Source organism: Harpia harpyja, unplaced genomic scaffold (assembly GCF_026419915.1).
Source record: "Harpia harpyja isolate bHarHar1 unplaced genomic scaffold, bHarHar1 primary haplotype scaffold_39, whole genome shotgun sequence".
In the NCBI taxonomy this organism is placed as follows: Eukaryota; Metazoa; Chordata; class Aves; order Accipitriformes; family Accipitridae; genus Harpia; species Harpia harpyja.
The window spans coordinates 413,946-431,455 of NW_026293320.1; the positions used below are offsets into that span (position 1 = coordinate 413,946).

At 51.9% G+C, this 17,510-nt stretch overlaps 1 protein-coding gene across 1 annotated transcript; it reads right to left on the reverse strand.

Annotated features, from left to right (window-relative positions):
• Positions 1-15,520: 15,520 nt before the first annotated feature.
• Positions 15,521-16,522, reverse strand: LOC128138328 (olfactory receptor 14A16-like; the record flags this gene model as incomplete). The annotated part of the gene is made up of 1 exon (XM_052779626.1): positions 15,521-16,522. A coding segment is annotated over one exon (1,002 nt), but the record flags the coding sequence as incomplete, so codon positions are not given.
• Positions 16,523-17,510: the final 988 nt, after the last annotated feature.

The following is a 17,510-nucleotide window of genomic DNA, read 5'->3' on the forward strand; positions in this document are numbered from 1 at the left end:
TTCCTGTTCACATGGTCATCCTGTGTGCACCAGAGCTGCCACCCTGAGGAACATCTCCCATCCGGGGCAGGCAGGCAGAAGGACTTCTCCACCTGATTCTCCCGCCTCACTAGTGTCACTGTTTGGTATGATGCCCTCATCCTTGGGTGTGTGATGCCCAGAAGAGCCCTCCTGAAATAGGTTGACAAAGCCCCTTATCTACACCATCCTCACATCCCTGTTCAATCCTCTTATCTACAGCCTGTGGACTAGAAAGGTTGAGGGAGGGGGACACTGAGAAAAATGCTCAGGGAAGCTGTGAGCTGCACGGAGACCCCATGGGAGCTGTGGGCCTGCAGGAAGAGATCGCTTCTGGTTCTCTTTTGAACCAGCCCAGAGGACCCGGACTGGCATGTGCAGTGTCCTGGGCATAACCTGCAAGTGTGGGATATGAAGACGGCTTTTGGTGTGCGACGCAGCAGAGAGGTGCTGGTGGAGCTGCCTGGTATCATCACGAGGCCTCTCTCAAACATCTTGGAAGGGGCAGAGAGATCAAGGAGGTTCCAAGATCCTCAGGAAAGGCAAATCTCAAAACCCATCTTCAAGAAGGGCAAGAAGGAGGATGGGGAGTGTTACAGGTCGGCCACCTTCACCTCAGACCGTAGCAAGGTGACACGGAAAATGCTCTTGCAGCCGTCTCCATGGCTTGAAGGAGAAGAAAAGGATTGCTGAACCCATGTGGGAGGGGAAAGAAGGGCATGCTGCGTACCTGGACTTCTGCAAGTCCTTGGAAGTGGTTTCCCGTAGTCTCCTTAGAGCGGATTGTTGACATCTGGACTGAAGATGTGGATGATGTAGTGCATGGGAAGCTGGCTGGACGATCAGGATCAAATTCCATCAGTGGTACAAAGCCCTCTGAGGGGCCAGATACTAGCAGCATCCCTCTGTGATCTGCAAAATTTCATAAAAGATCATTAAAAGCTGGAAATTAAGACTTTTTCTGCTATTACATAGGTTTCCTTTTCTGCATAGGCTTCAACATTTTTCTAAAATTTATATTCTGGACTTGATTCAGTTTCCCGCACAGAGGTGGCCGTGGAATCCAAGCTGCCCTTTGGTAACTGAAGCACCCATGTGGGAAAAGTGATGCAGGAATCCTTTGGATGTACGAGTGGGTTTGCAGGCAGGGAAGCTCTGGGGTGGTGCAGGACAACACCTTCCTCCAGTGCTGCTGGGTAGGCTGTGAAGAGGCCTCTCAAGCACAGCAGACAGTATGTCCTCTTGGATGGTGGCTGTGAGGTCACTTAGTGGTCAGCGGCAGCAGGGAGAGAGATACTCTGAGGTCATGAAGGTCATCAGGAAGCTGCCCTCAACAAGATGACACATTTGGGGAGGTCAGGAGGAGCCTGGGCAAAAGAAATAGGAGATTTGGGGGAGGGAAGAGGGGCTTGACCAACAGACAGGAAAGATTTTGAAGAGGTAAAATGGGTTAAGGGGACGCTGCTGTGAAAACATTCCTGTTAAGCCCTTACACTATCTCTAACTAGTAAATTTAAGCCTAACTCTACCCCTAAATACTCCTCCTCCCCCTGGCAGTAATCTACTGTTACTAACCTAACTGAGCTTAGGCTATCCCTAGCCTCAAAGCTTACATCTAAGCCAAATCCCAAACCCATAACCCCTTTCCCTTACACTTACCCGGTTGCTCAGCCTGGCCCCTAGCCTCTACCCCTACTTTTAACATGTTGGCCTTAATCCTAGCCCTCACCCCAGCCCTAAACAAAACCCTAACCCACCATGCTAGCCCACACCTTAAACACTAGCCAGGGAACCTCAGCAGGACACCAAACTCTCTCCCTAAGCCTTTGCCTAATCCCCAACCCTGAAAGGTGAGCTCTAATCCCTAAGCTCCAACCTGAACACCGAATCCCTGAAGCTCTCTTTCCCACGCTCTACTACCCTCATCTTGGTCACCTCTCCCCAACCTTACTTAATCTGTTTGGCCCCCTGGGACCAGGGCAGGGATCGTGAGGTCCCAGAACAGTTGCATGGCATTGAGAGAGGAATGTGAGGTGACCTGTATCTGATGAGCTCATAGGCCACAAGGAGGAGATGGGTGGGAATGCTATGGTGAGGTCAGCTGTGCCTCAGGATCTCATGGGACAGCAGGAGGCACAAGGCTGGGAAGGTGGCTGCGAGGTCCCTTCTGTCCTTGGAGTTGATAGGCCAGCAGCAGCAACATGGCTGGGAAAGGGACTGTGAGGTCACTTCTTTCTGAAGGAGCTGATAGGTCAGCCCTTGACTCATGACTGGGATATCTGCTTTTACGCTCACATCTACCAGTGTTTCTGTCAGGCCAGCAAAAGCACGCTGATTGTGAGAATCCCTTTCCCTAAGTACCTGGTAGGCCCGTCCAGGACGAAGGCTCAGATATGGGTTCTCACATCTCTTGTGCCTGAATACGAGACGGGACAGCAGAAGGCACGTGGCTTGGAAGATCACGGTGAGGTTACTTCTGCCTGGTCAGTTGACATGCCACAAGAAGGCTGATGGGTTAGGCTATCATTCTGACACCAATTATGTCTGAGAAGCTCATAGGCCAGCAGGAGGCACATGGCCATGAAGGTGAGTGTGAGGTCATTGGAATCTCCACTCTCTTGGGGTCATCGGCCATCGGCAGACACATGGCTGGCATGTCGACTATGACATCATTTCTGCCTGAGAATCTGACAGCCAGCAGCAGGCACGTGCCTTGGTTGTAGTTCTGTATCTGGAGGTTCTGGTTTGTTACGTCCCCAGTAAGAAAGGCACGCAGCCTCGGTGCAGTATCATTTAAAATGCCATTTGAGAGAGCAAACACTACAAACAGTGAATAAGGCCAACTACATACAGGGCTGTATTAGGAGGAGCGTGGCCACCCAGGCAAGGCTGTTCTCATCCCTCTGGCCTCGGCACTGGTGTGGCCACATCTGGACTAGTGTGTCTGGGTGTGGGGTTGCCCGGTCTGGAGGAGTGGGGAAGAACTGGAGTGGTCCCAGAGGACATCTGCCAAGATGGGCATTGGGGCCTCTTTGGAGAGGCTGAGGGACTTGGGCTTCTTTAGCCTGGTGAAGTGGAGGCTCAGGGCACTATAGTAGTAGAGTGCAGTTGCATGAAGGGTGGCTTCAGAGATGATGGAGCTTTTCTTGGTGAAGTGGGAAGAGAAGGAAACCTGCACAAAGTGCAGCTTGGAAGGTTCAGACTGGATGTGTTGAGAAAGAAATGTCACTCAAAGGGTAGCCTTGTGGTGCAAGAGGTCACCCAGAGAGAGCCCAGATCAGCCCATGGCATTGTGTTTTAAGGAAAATCCAGCCAGGCTGGAGAGATGTCAGCGAAGGAAGAGAAATGCTGGGGTGAGAGCTAGGTGGGAAAGCAAGATGGACGTCAACAGCCTGAAGGGAAAGAGATAAGGCCTGGGACAGGTTATGGCAACCTGCAGTAGAGATGGCCAAGTGCTCTGGCAGGGCTGAAAGGCAGAACAGGTCCAAGGTATTTGTTGTCTTGGCTTTGTCAGCTGCCTCTGCCACCGAGGCCTACCAGGCAAAACTGGTTTTGAGGTTCTGGACTTAGTTTCTTCTTCACCCCTGCTTGGGGAGGCTGGGAGGTGTTGCAGAGTTTGCCTACACTTGGCATTACTCACCCTCACGTCCTGCTGTCCCAGGAAGAGCCCTGAGCCATGCATGAGGGACAGGATCTGCCTTCCCAGGGCCTGAGGATCAGGGCTTGGCCTTTCTGCTGCATGAAACAAACCAAGGGTTTTCTCAGCATTACAGCCACCTGCACAGGGGTTTTGCCTACCTGCAGTCACAGCCTCCAGTTATGTGCTCTAACGAGTCCCTGGGGAGGCTTTGTCAGTAATGGGCCTCAGTGGGGCCCATTAATGCTTCAAGGTACTTTGCTTCTGACTTTGACTTCTTGAGAAGTTTCTTTCAGTCTGCTCTCAGTAGCTGAGGTTCATGGACTCAGCCTCAAACACACCATGGGGCTCATTAAGATACAGAAAGCCCTAACAAGCCTTTTTTCTTCTTGCAATTTTCTTCAAGTCTTCAAGACTTGTACAGCTAATTAGAAAAACTTCATAGTGTGGTTAAGGAGGAATATTTCAAAGTGCACCTATACCCATGAATTTTTTCTTTTAAAGAATAGTTTTTACTACTTTTCAGTTTAGAGAAAAGGTGATAGAAGCATTCTCCAAGTGATAATGATCCAGAGTGTCTCCTCTGGAGGTCTGGACAGCTAGGAAAAGCAGTCCCTTGAGGTCTGACACTGTATGGACACCTGTGCTCCTCACCTCTCAAACCTCAGCACTTCTGACATTGGCCACCTGGGGCCTACGCCACTGTTCCTTGCCTCAGACTTCTCCACTGATCTCTACAGCTGGATGTTACAGCTCCATTGCATCATCTCCCCCCTGCTCTCCTTAGAGAACTGGCTGCACACAGGCCCAGAAGAATTTTTCCTATTTGCAAGCAAAGCAAAGAAAATCATGATGAAGTTTCATAAACAATAAGTCACCCTCCTCATCCATATGCGACATACAAGCTGCCCCTAATGAGGCTGCCTTTCTACAAGGGATAGTCTTATGAGAAATGTTTGTGACAGAAACTAAAAAGTTAGAGATAAACACAAATAAAGAATTGGCTAAAGAGCCAATTAGACTACTGGAGGCCAGGCAAGCTTTTAAATCCCTGAAGCTCAAAGCAGCTGCATAAGGGAGAGGTATCTTGATGAACAAAGAGTAAGGGAAGGGGAGAAGTGGAGCATAATGGAAAGGGCCTTTGCCTAGGCAGTCTGCATCTGAAAAGTTGACTTTCAGAAATGGTCATTGTGTCAGGACAGTTGTAACTATGTGAAAGAGAAGAGCAACTAAATACACTGTAGGACAGGCAGAATAGTGGTAAGGAAGTTACAGGGCAGGACTGGTATTTCTTTGGAATGTCCTCTTTACAGGGTCATGGAATTGGTAGGGGTCTCTTGAGAGTGAAGACAAACCAATGTTGAGCCCATCTCCTAAAGAGGCCAAAAGTGCAACCCAGGGAGCCACAGGCTGTACAAGGTCACTTTGATGAGGAGCGTGCCATGGAATGACTCCTCATGGGTGGCATTTCTGGGCACCTACAATAGGACAACATTGGCATGGACTTTCCAAGGGTAAATCAGGCCTTTCCAACCTGATTGCTGTCATGATGAAGGAAGTGCATTTGTGAACAAGGGGAGCACGGTGGCTGTTGTTTACCTCTGCTTCAGCAAGACTTTTATGCACAGTGTCCCTCAATATCCTCTTACTAAAGTTAGGACATTACGGTCTGGATGGATAGACAAAGAGATGGGCAAAACACCAGTTGGATGATGAGGCTGAGAGCACAGTGGTGAAGGGGCCATACCCTATCTGGAGGCCAGTAGGCCATATTGGGGCATTGTGGGGCTGCACAGGGGACTCTCCTGGGCACTGTGCAGTTTAACACCTGTATCCATGACCCAGAGGAGGCAACTCTCACCGCGTTTGTTGATGGCACTATATCGGGAGGACCATTCCTGTGCCTGGGGATGCCATTCAGGGGAACCCTAACAGGCAGAAGGACTGTCCTGTCAGGGACTTTGTGAGATACAAGAAAGACAGATCCTGAGCCTGGGATAGACTAACAGCCTGCAGTGGCAGGGGAAGGGGACTGCCTGGCCAGAGAGCATCTCTGAGGAAACAGCCCTCGTCGTGCTGGGGGACAGCAGGCAAAACACGATCCAGCAGTGATCCACATGATCCGGGGCTACCTGGTAGCAGAGGTGGCCAGCAGTGTCCTGGAGTGTAGAAAGAAGAGCCTCGCCAAAAGAGTGAGGGAAATTATTGTCTCCCCTGCCCATCACTTGTCAAACCACCTGTACACTACTGTGTCCATTTTTGGGACCCTGGTTCAAGTGTCCTGGGTCTGGCTGGGGTGGGGTTCACTTCCTTCATAGCAGCCCCTATGGTGTTCTGTTTTGCATTGGTGCCTTAAACAGTGTTGGTAACACACCAGCTTTTTAGCTGTTGCTGAATAATGTTTGCACAGCGTCAAGGCCTTATCTGTTTCTCACTCTGCTCCCTCCCAGCGAGTAGGCTGGGGGTGGGCGAGAAGTTGGGGGGCAATGGGACACAGCCAGGCCAGCTGACCCCATCTGACCAAAGGGATATTCCATACCATATGACGTCATGCTCAGCAATAAAATCTGGGCAGAGGAAGAAGGCAGTGGAGTTCCCTGTCGTTCAAGGTGTCTGTTGAAGGGAGACTGGCTGGGTGTCAGTCTGCTTGTGGGAGGTGGTAAGTGATTGCCTTTGCATTGCCTGTTGGGTTGGGTTTATATTTGTTTTAATCTTTTTTCATTCACCTATTATCTGTTTTTATCCCAACCCACAAGCTGCACAACAACTCCATGCAGCAGCATGGGTAGGGACCTGGCCAGCTAAGGAGTGGTCTGAGGAGAAGGACCTGGGCAGCAGGATGATGCCGCATGAGCCAGTGGGCCTCCCATTTTAAAAGGAGAGTGGAGAAACTGGAGAAGGTGTGGAGGAGGTCTGCAAGGTGGAGTGAGGGGCTTAAGGCACGAGCTGTGAGGAGAGTCTGAGGGAACTGGGCCTCTCCAGCCTGCTGAAGTACGCATGGGGCCACCTAAGAAGAACCTACAGCTACCTGGAGAGATGGTGGAGCCAAGCTCTCTTCTGCAGTGGCCAATGTTATGACAGTCAACAGCCACAAATTGCCTCTTGGGAGCTTTAGGCTGAGCCTTAGGAAAAATAAAATGGACTAGGAGGATTGCTGTTGTGATCTCCACCTTTGGAGCTCTTCATTGCTCCTCAAATTCACAGCCAGCCTGGAGGCTGGACTAGAGACTCCCCAACAGTCTCTTGCCCACCAGCCCTTCCGGGAGCCTGTGCCTTGCCACACGCTGTTGTATTGGTTTTGTGTGGCAAGGTTTTGGTAGCGGGTGGGGTTACAGAGGTGGCTTCTGTAAGAAGCTGCTGGAAGCTTCCCCTGTGTTCGACAGAGCCCATACCAGCTGGCTCTAAGACAGACCCGCCGCCGGCCAAGGCCGAGCCAATCAGCGATAGTGGTAACGCCTCTGTGATAACATTTTTAAGAAGGAAAAAAGTTGGGACGGCGGTATTCGGCAGCCGGAGAGAGGAGTGAGAACATGTAAGAGAAACAACCCTGCGGACACCAAGGTCAGTGAAGAAGGAGGGGGAGGAGATGCTCCAGGCGCCGGAGCAGAGATTCCCCTGCAGCCCGTGGGGAAGACCATGGTGAGGCAGGCTGTCCCCCTGCAGTCCATGGAGGTCCACGGTGGAGCAGATATCCACCTGCATCCCGTGGAGGACCCCACGCCGGAGCAGGTGGGTTCCCGAAGGAGGCTGTGACCCCGTGGGAACCCCGCGCTGGAGCAGGCTCCTGGCAGGACCTGCGGATCTGTGGAGAGAGGAGCCCACGGAGCAGGTTTTCTGGCAGGACTTGTGACCCCGTGGGGGGCTCACGCTGGAGCAGTCTGTGCCTGAAGGACTGCACACCGTGGAAAGGACCCATGCTGGAGCAGTTCGTGAAGAACTGCAGCCCGTGGGAAGGACCCACGTTGGAGAAGTTTGTGGAGGACTGTCTCCCGTGGGTGGGCCCCCACGCTGGAGCAGGGGAAGAGTGTGATGAGTCCTCCCCCTGAGGAGGATGAAGCGGCAGAAAATAACGTGTGATGAACTGACCGTAAATCCCATCCCCGTCCCCCTGTGCCGCTGGGGGGGTGGTAGAGAATCCGGGAGTGAAGTTGTGCCCGGGAAGAAGGGAGGGGTGGAGGGAAGGTGTTCTGAGATTTGGTTTTATTTCTCATTACACTACTCCGGTTGATTTGTAATAAATCAAGTTAATTTTTCCCCAAACTGAGTCTGTTTTGCCCGTGACGGTAATTGGTGAGTGATCTCTCCTGTCCTTATCTCGACCCACAAGCTCATTGTTATATTTTCTCTCCCCTGTCCAGTTGAGAAGGAGGGGGAGTGATAGAACAGCTCTGGTGGGCACCTGGCATCCAGCCAGGGTCAACCCATCACAGCTGTACAAGAAGAGATAAAGTTGGAGGCGAGGGTCTCTACATCATATGCTGATCAGACAATTCAGGGTGGAAGGGAGCTCAGGTGGTCTGTAGTCCAATGCCCAGCTGCAAGCAGGGCCAGCTCTGAGGTCAGACCAGGTTGCTCCGTAAATGTCAGCAGCCACAGAGAGAGTTGACACATGAACGAGGCGTCTAGGCCACCATTACAGAAATGGAGACGAGGCATTTGACCAGCTCCCTGAGCACAGCTATGGGTATGCCACGCCTCCTGAGATTCCTGGGAACATCCACCTTCTTGTCCTCAGGAGTGGGTTCCTTATGCAAGTTTCCTGGCATATCTGCAGACCAATGGGGTGCTTTAGGCTGCAAACAGAATTGAAAGAAAGCCTGTGACTGGGGTCCTATCAGCTTAATTGCTACAAGAGAGGGAGATAGAGGGATCTCAGAGCTGCCAGCTTCCTGCTGAAGATTTAAGGCCTCTGAAATAACAGCAGAAGATAACAGTTTTGAACTGGCATAGCCTTTAGATCATTTCACATGTGATGGCTCTGCTCAAACCACCCCTGCTTTTCCTTCCTCTCCTCCCAAAACCTGACCAAGGGATGACAGGAAGAAAGGAAGCAGAAAGGCCCTAGGCCTCCATGAATCAGCTGGGGTCTGGCACTTGGAGGGCCACAGAGTCCTTCCATTGTGCATCCCATAAAGAATCAAGCTGGGAAGTGAGCCTGCAAGTCCGAATCAACAAGGTCCATGGACAGGCAAGGCTGTGTCTATGGCTGTGTCTGGAGACCAGTAGCCCTACAGCATAGATCAAACTGGGGCTGAAACTCAGGCCTAGGCTTCAGTTGTCTCCTGGGCCCATGGACAGAGGTGTGGGTGGAGGCCCCAGGTGATGCTGCTCAGGGCCTTGACACTGCCATCTTAGACCCCACCTGCCAGTGCCCTCAATAGGCCAAATTCTCATTCCCTCATGTACAGGGTCTGCTCTCTGCTACTCTCCTTCTTCCCATCCCTGGGGATCTGGGACACCCCAATTTCATGGTCACTATGGCCAAGGTTGACACCAGTCCTCACATCCCTGACCAGCTCTTCCTCTTCTGGGAGTTCCACGTCCAGGTGAGCATCAGACTGGATGGCCTATTCAGAAGCTGACCCACACAGAAGCTCCCACCTCATCGGTTGCCTGTCCCATAGAGAATGTGCACACATATCTGAGCTGCCCTGACATCACACAAGGCATCCCCCGCTTCTCAGCTTCTGTGTCATTCTCTCATAAACATGTTGTGTCTCCATTCACCAAATAACCCGTGGGAGCTGTCCTTCTTCACCTCGGCTCTTGTCACAGCTCTGCCATGGTACACAGCGGTCCCGCTGTCCGCGCCCCAGGCGGTGGGCTTTGATGCCCATTAGGACTGCAGCACCTCAGATGTGGCTCCAGGGCCAAGGGCAGACTTGAAACAAGGAAACCTTCTACCAGGTGATGGCAGCCCTTGTCTAGAAAGGCTTTGCTTCTCAACAGAGGCATGCCGGAGTAGATGGCAACATGATGATGAATCAAGTTCCCACAAAGAGCAAAAGCTGCAGTCCCTGAGCCCAGAGAGAAAGAGGCCTGGGCTGTGCAGCTCTGGCAGGAGAGGGGTTTGCTGTCCCAGGTGACTCTGCAGCACTGTGGGACCTGTGCCAGAGGTGAAGCTCATCTTCAAGAAGGACAAGTCCCTGGGGGAGGACAGCCTGTGATCCAGCCACACTGTGGACGTCATGCTGGGGGTCGACCAGCTAGATAGCATCTCCACAGAGAAGGACCTTGAGGTCCCAGAGGACAAGCAGCTGAGCATGAGCGAGCAATGCCCCCTCATGGCAAAGGCCAGCAGCCTCCTGGGCTGCATTAGGAGAAGCATTGCTGGCAGAGGGAGGGAGGTGATCCTTCCCCTCTACTCAGCACTGCTGAGGCCACAGCTGGAGTGCTGTGTCAAGTGCTGCGCTGCCCGGTGCAAGAAAGTTGTTGACCTACTCAAGCAAGTGCAGCAAAGGGCCACAAAGCTGGTTGAAGGGACTGGAGCATCTTTCCTAGGAGAAAGGCCGAGACATGTGGGACTGTTCAGCCTGGAAAAGAAAAGGCTGAAAGGGATCTTACTGATGTGTATAAAATTCCATCTGAACCCAAGAAAACACAGTTTGACTCTGTTGGTGGTTAAGCACTGGAACAGGCTGCCTGGAGAGGTTGTGGAGTCCCCATCCGTGGGGGTACTCCATACCCACCTAGATAAGGTGCTGAGCAACATACTGTAGCTGAGCCTTCCTCAGCTGAGGGGGTTGAACTGGAGGGTCTCCAGTGGTCCCTTCCAATGTCAACATGTCTGTGATTCTACGATTATAAAGGAGAAAGGTAGGACAGAAAGAAATGACCACCACATGGCCTTGACCACAAATATTGTGGGATCCCATGGAGGAGACCCAAGCTGGAACAGGGGAGAAGTGTGAGGAGGAAGGAGCGGCAGAGTTGTTCTGTACTGACTGTTAAGCCCTTCTTCACCATCCCCCATGCTCCTCTTGGGGTTGGGTTGAGTAGAAGAATTTGGAGCAGGGAATAATTTGAGCCTGGGGGAAAGTGTGAGGGCAATGGACTTGAACAATTTTGTCATTGTTTCTCACAATCCAAACCTTTTTTACTTGGCATAAATTAAATTGATCTTCCCCAATTTAACCCTTCTTTGCCTGTGACAGCAATTAGTAAGTGATCTCCCTGTCTTTATCGTGACCCAGGAGCTATTCCATCTTATTTTCTGCCTTTGTCCTTTTGAGATGGAGGTGTGACTGGGCAGCTGGGTGGGTGTCTGGGTGTTGGGCAAGGCTAACCCACTACAGGACAGCCACCTCAGGACTGCTGTGTCCAGTATGGAGCTCACCAGCACAAGGAAGACCCTGACAGACTGGAGAAAAAGTTGCAGAGGCCAGAAGGATGGTTGCGGCTTGGAGCACACTGTGTACAAGGAGAGACTGAGAAAGACAGGGTTTGGAAAAATTCCTCAGAGCCAAACACTGGAGCAAGGACCCAGGCCAGTTGGTGAGATCTCTATCAATGGAGATTTTAAAAATCTGTCAAGACAAGCACCTGATCTAGCTGGAGGTGTCTGAGAATGGGCTTGGCTGAGAGTCTGGCTGTGGCAAGAGCTATGGGACTTGATGTGTAATGAGTGTTGGTAGGAAAATGGTTCCCTTTGTATTAAAAATGGCAGTAGAGCTGGGTATCCTAGAGACCTGGAGGAAGACAGGGGTGACCGTGCAGCAGAGGTCCTTCCTCAGGGTTGGGCTGTATGGCCACTCTCTCTCTGGCTCTTCTGTGTTCATATTATAGGTGATCCCCAACACTGACTGCACTTGCCCCTTCTCTGCCCCCACCAGCCCCACGCCCCAGGGCAGCATGACAGTCCTGGCCCTGGAGCTCCTCAGCCAGCTCTTGCATCTCTCCAGCCCCCTTCCCCTGTGCCAGCTGGGTTCCCGCTGCCTGCCCTGTGATTGCAGAGTCCTCCTTTCCCTGTGAATACCTGGAATTAACACTTGTGCGTGATTCCACCTGGGCAATCTCTCACTTTGTGGAGCTCCGGTCACACCCCAGGCACACGCTGCCCATGGAGATCCCCTGGCATATCCAGGCAGCTACAGATGCCCCTCCTGGAAGATGTCTTCTGCCCTGTCACATGTGGGAAAGGACTGGGTTTGTATCTCAGTGACCATTCATCATCTCCACTGTCACAAGGCACCAACAGGTGAGTCCTAAATCCACCCCTCTAGCAGGTCACAAGATGACAGTGAGCTTTTTGCCCTTGAAACCATGGATCAATAGGCCTTTTGGAGGTGCAGTATCTCGGGCCTGTTCCTGACACGAGGCTTGGAAAAACAGCCCTACCATCAGGCAGTGCACAGGGAAGAGCCCTTTTTATTACAGAGATGCTATGAGGGAGTCAGCTTGGACCCAGTGTTACAAAGACACATTTTTATATGGTCCTCCAAGTGAGACAGAGGAGGTTCATGCTTCACATGAAGTACGGGAAGTCCAAGTATTGGTCTACGAACATGAAACCCCAAAGAGCAATAACAACAACAACAATAAAACAAAGCATGGGCCTAGTATGGGAGTCACTTGTGGAAAAAGACTGGAAGTTTACCGGTATTGAAAAATGTCCATGAAATCACTTTCCTCAGGGCATTTTTGAGCTCCCTGTTCCTCATGCTATAGATGCAAGGGTTCACAACTGGAGGCACCAGCGAGTACAGAACTGCCACCACCAAATCCAGGGATGGGGAGGAGATCGAGGGGGGCTTCAGATAGGCATTCATGCCAGTGCTGACATACATGGAGACCACTCAGCCCACAAGTCAGCAGCCCTAGGCAAGAGAACAAGGACCTCAGTTCTGGGTCCCAGCCCTACCAAAGCCCTTGGCTTTCCCCACCACAGGCTGTCCTATACTGTCCTATGTCAGTGATTGATTCTCTGCAGATTTTAACTCTCCCCCCTGCTTCCTCAACTCGCTCTGACCCCATGACATCCCAAGGTTTACTGATAAGTCTCTATCCTCACTGTTGTTCAAACATAAAGCTGTAGTTTTCTGAGGGTTAGGCAATGTCTCTGAGTTCCCTGCAGCCCATCTGGCTTCTTTCAAAGCCTTGTTTATGTTCTTCTAGCACCCAAGATGTGCTCCTCTAGCCCCAGGCTCATTTTAATTCTCTACATGCATGGCTCTCTCCCTGCCCGACCACGTGTCTCACAAACCCTTCCCTCTTCCCCCGCAGTGATGAAACTTCACCCCAGGAGGTCTGTGCATCCTCCACACTCATAGATGTTTCCTGAGGTCCATCCAAGTATGGGAAGTGAAGCAGGAAAAGAGCAAGCTCAGTTCCTTTGGCATGATAGCCACCCTCAGCAGCGGGCCTTCTCCATTTTCTAGGCATGCACATTATCATAGAAAAATCTCTTTCATCCCTGACATGCAGAAGAGGGGTCTTCCTTCCTGACATCTTCCCAGGACACACCTCCTCCTCTTCCCCATCCACAGACAACCACTGCTTTCCATTTCTGGCCTCAGAGAGGGTCTCAGTATTTGCTAAAGCCATCAGCCACCTCCTTGTTTCTCACTGACATCCCTCGACTCTCTCTCTGAGCTCTACACATGGCCAATCAATCACTGCTGCTTAGAGCTGCTCGGTCTTCAGAAGAGGCCTTGAGATTCCTGCATATTCCTGGTGCTTAGTAACTATCTTCCTGGCTCTCTCCAGAGCTCAGAGCAAACATTATTGTCTACAACAGGGCCTTTATGGCCATCTTTTATGAAATCATTGTCTTTTTAAGATCTTCTCTGCAGAAAGAGTAGCCACAGAAAAGCACCAAACACACCAAAACAGAGTCTGAGTGAAGTGCCAGTAAGAAGCAGGTGAGCAACACCCAAGGCTCTGGCTTCCTGGCAAGGAGCCTCTCCTATTTGTCACCTTTTCTCAAGAAAGGAGCAGGAAAACTGTCCATCCCATGGAGCTCTGCAGAAGGAAGATGGAGCTGTACATAGCGTGAGGCGATACAAGTGGGATCAGCAGGTAGAGAAGACTTCTGTAGGGATGGCTTTGCGAGGGAGTACCCTGACGTCACCCACATAAAAACATGGAGACCGGGTAGTGTGCTGACGTGATGGTTAGAAGTGTCCTGGCGTAAAAGAACGTGGATGAATGAAGGTGGGAGAGATTTGGTTTGCAGAGATTTGAGGTAGTACTTTCTGCATCTGAGCAGCCTGAGGTTTGGAGCCAAGGAAAAATATAGAAGATCTCAAGGACATTTTGGAATTAGTGAAACTATCACTACTAGCAGTAACAGGACAGTGCTGAAAAGGAACTCCTTTGTATTCTCAATGATGAACGAAAAGTTTTTCATTTTCTTATTATTTGACAAAATAGCTATAAGCTCTCAGTGATTAGCTTCTGCTATACAATTCTTAGAACAAGTGTCCATGATGGCACCTCCTGGCAGCTGCTTCATGGCCCCTGTCAGTACCCTGTCCCTCTGCTGGCCCAGTCCCACTGCCCATACACGGTCGCACAGCCCCACTCTGCAGGCACAGCACGGGAAAGGGGAGAGTCAAGGGTGGGAAAGTTCCCCCCCATTGTGATCCCTATGACGGCCTTCAGATCACAGGTCCCCCATGACCCTCCTATTTTTGCAGCTTCCCCAGTACCCGACCCCTGCCCTGCCGCAGCCTTGTCCCACGTGAGGCTTTGCAGACAGCTCTGCTCCAGGGTTTGCCAGGGTCTGGGGAAGAAGCGAGGCTGGGCAGGGCTGTCCATTCCCCCAAACCAGCCCTTGGACCACCAGGAGGATGGAGATGGCCTCACAGCAAAACTCACCCACAAACCTGAGGTGAACAGCAACTGCTGGAAATGGTCAAAAAGAGACACTGGGGGTGACAAAGACCACGAGCCACCTTCCCTGTCTGTCCACACTGCCAAGGGCTCAGAGCAGACTCCTCTCCTCTGCACCTACATGTCTTCCATGCTTGCCGCAAGCCCTGCCTCTGCACCACAACCTCCAGTGTCAGTCCTAACCCTGCATGGTCACACACTACAAGCTATACACTGATATTTTTCTCTCCTGGGCACTTTCCAGCACAGACCAGCTCCCCATAAACTCTTCCCACCACCTCTGCCCTCTCCCCAGCACAGCCCAGTCTGGGCTGGCCCCACAGCAGTGCCCACCACAGGGTGCGGCAGAGCTCTGGGCACTCACCCCACAGCCCCAGACCCTCTGAAGGGCACAGCAGCTCCTCAGGGGTGGAGAAGGGTGAACCCCAGGGCTGGGGGGCTTCTGTGGCACAAGGCCTGAGGAGATCCCCTTGTATGATGGAAATGCTGCTATGGAGGCCAGCTCTGTCACACAAGTGCCCACTACCTGTCCTTGCCTGTGGTCACAGGCCTGCCACACAGCAGGACTGCAACCATGCTTGAAGAGCACTCAGGCGTTCCACCAACCCAAGGGTTCAGAAGGAAAGCATGGAAGTGGGAAGAGAGCAGCTTGGGAAAGACCAAGCACTGGTGCTCCCTGGCAGTGCTCCTGTGCCGGGACTCTTTTCTTCTTCCCCTCTGCACACAGGCACTGCTCCCTGCAGCTGCAGAGAAGGTCTTGGAGGAAGGATCTCAGAAGAAGAAGTCACTGCAGGGCCCTTTATTTTTTTAAACACACAGAGATAATGGCTCATTATTTGCACAACCTGCGGGGCACACAAAATCTTGATAGACTGTGAATTAGAAACCAGAGGAATAAAGACACTTCTTTGTGGAGAGCATTCAGATAAGTAAAACAAAGCAAAAAGAGCAATCAAAAACTGCACTCAAAACCCAAAATCACCCTAAAAAAACCACCAGAAGACAGGCTGGGCCTGTAATGATATAGAAGTACTATGCAAAAGACAACAGGAACTTTATTCCTTCAGAAAAGCATCCAGTTATTAGTTTTCTCAGGGCATTCTTGATCTCATGGTTTCTCATGCTGTAGATGAGGGGGTTCACTGCTAGAGGCACCACTGAGTACAGAACTGCCACCACCAAGTCCAGGGATGGGGACGAGATGGAGGGGGGCTTCAGGTAGGCAAAAAGGCCAGTGCTTACAAACAAGGAGACCACAGCCAGGTGAGGGAGGCACGTGGAAAAGGCTTTGTGCTGTCCCTGCTCAGAGGGGATCCTCAGCACAGCCCTGAAGATCTGCACATAGGACAGCACAATGAAAGTAAAACATCCAAATGCAATAAAGGCAGAGATCCCAAGTACGCCAACTTCCCTGAGGTAGGCATCTGAGCAGGAGAGCTTGAGGATCTGGGGGATTTCACAGAAGAACTGCTCCACAGCATTGCCTTGGCAGAGGGGTACTGAAAATGTATTGGCAGTGTGCAGCACAGCATTGAGGAACCCACAGCCCCAGGCAGCTGCTGCCGTGTGGACACAAGCTCTGCTGCCCAGGAGGGTCCCGTAGTGCAGGGGTTTGCAGATGGCAACGTAGCGGTCATAGGCCATGACAGTCAGAAGATAACACTCTGCTGAGATCAAAAAGACTAAAAGAAAGACCTGAGCAGCACATCCTGCATAGGAGATGGCGCTGGTGTCCCAGAGGGAATTGGCCATGGCTTTAGGGACAGTGGTGGAGATGGACCCCAGGTCGAGGAGGGCGAGGTTGAGGAGGAAGAAGTACATGGGTGTGTGGAGGTGGTGGTCACAGGCTACGGTGGTGATGATGAGGCCGTTTCCCAGCAGGGCAGCCAGGTAGATGCCCAGGAAGAGCCAGAAGTGCAAGAGCTGCAGCCCTCGAACGTTGGCAAATGCCAGGAGGAGGAACTGGGTGACAGAGCTGCTGTTGGCGATCTGCTGTCTCTGGATGTGGAGCACTGAAGGAGGCAAGGGCAGTGACAAATTAGGGCATTATTCTCTGAGCAAAATCAAAGCAATTTCTCATAATACACGTTCACCGCATTTTTTCCATTTCAGCGAGATCTCTGTTCAGCTCTGTGGATGGAGCTCTGGTTGTTGCTGACTGAGTGTGCTGTGAGGATCAGGACCTCTGCCCATTGGCTGCCAAGGAGTCAGCCCTGCTCTGCAGCAGTGGGTTTCTGGGAATGGTGTCTGTCAGGGGGTCAGTCCTGGTGTTTGAATTGGTCAGAGGAAACTGCTCCTAATGTAAAAGTGCTTGTCAGCATCTGCACTCCCAGGGATAAGAAACCACAATCAAAAGAGTGTTTAGGAGACAGGGGGGAGGTTAGAGGCAGCTGGGCACTCAGGAGAGAGTTACTCTTACCCAGCTGTGCATGCCACCTGCCAGACACCAGCACAGCCAGGCAGTTGTTCTCAGTCCCTGTGCTCTACTTCTGGAGGCTCCTATCAGACTTACTGATCACTCCAAGTTACAGCTCAGGAGTCTCAGGGACTTGTTCAAGCATGACAGCTCCTTTTCCATTTCTCTACCAAATTCCCCAAGAGTAGAAAGCAGAAAACATAGATTCAGGAAAGCTCCTTAACTTTATAGCAATCCCTGCTTTGACCTTCCCTTTGAAAAGTGCCCTCGGAAATGACTTGGGGGTGATCTGGAGCTGTGAGCAGCCCTGATCCACACACCACCCTCTTCTCAGCAGAAGGACCCTGCCCTGCTGGGGATTGCTTCTTCCACCCACAGCTTCTCCCCACTCTGCTGTTACAGTTCCCAGGCAGGCCGAGTACTTACCCTGACCGGTGGCAGAGACCCTGCCCCAGCACACAGCCCCCTGGGGTGCAGGGACCCTGCTCAGAAGGACAGCCCTGGGCACCCCTGGCTGCACACCCACCTTCACACTCTGCAGCCATCCCCAGGGGAAGGCAGCTGACATGCCCTGTCCCTCTGAGGGTGCAGCAGGGAAGCTGTGCT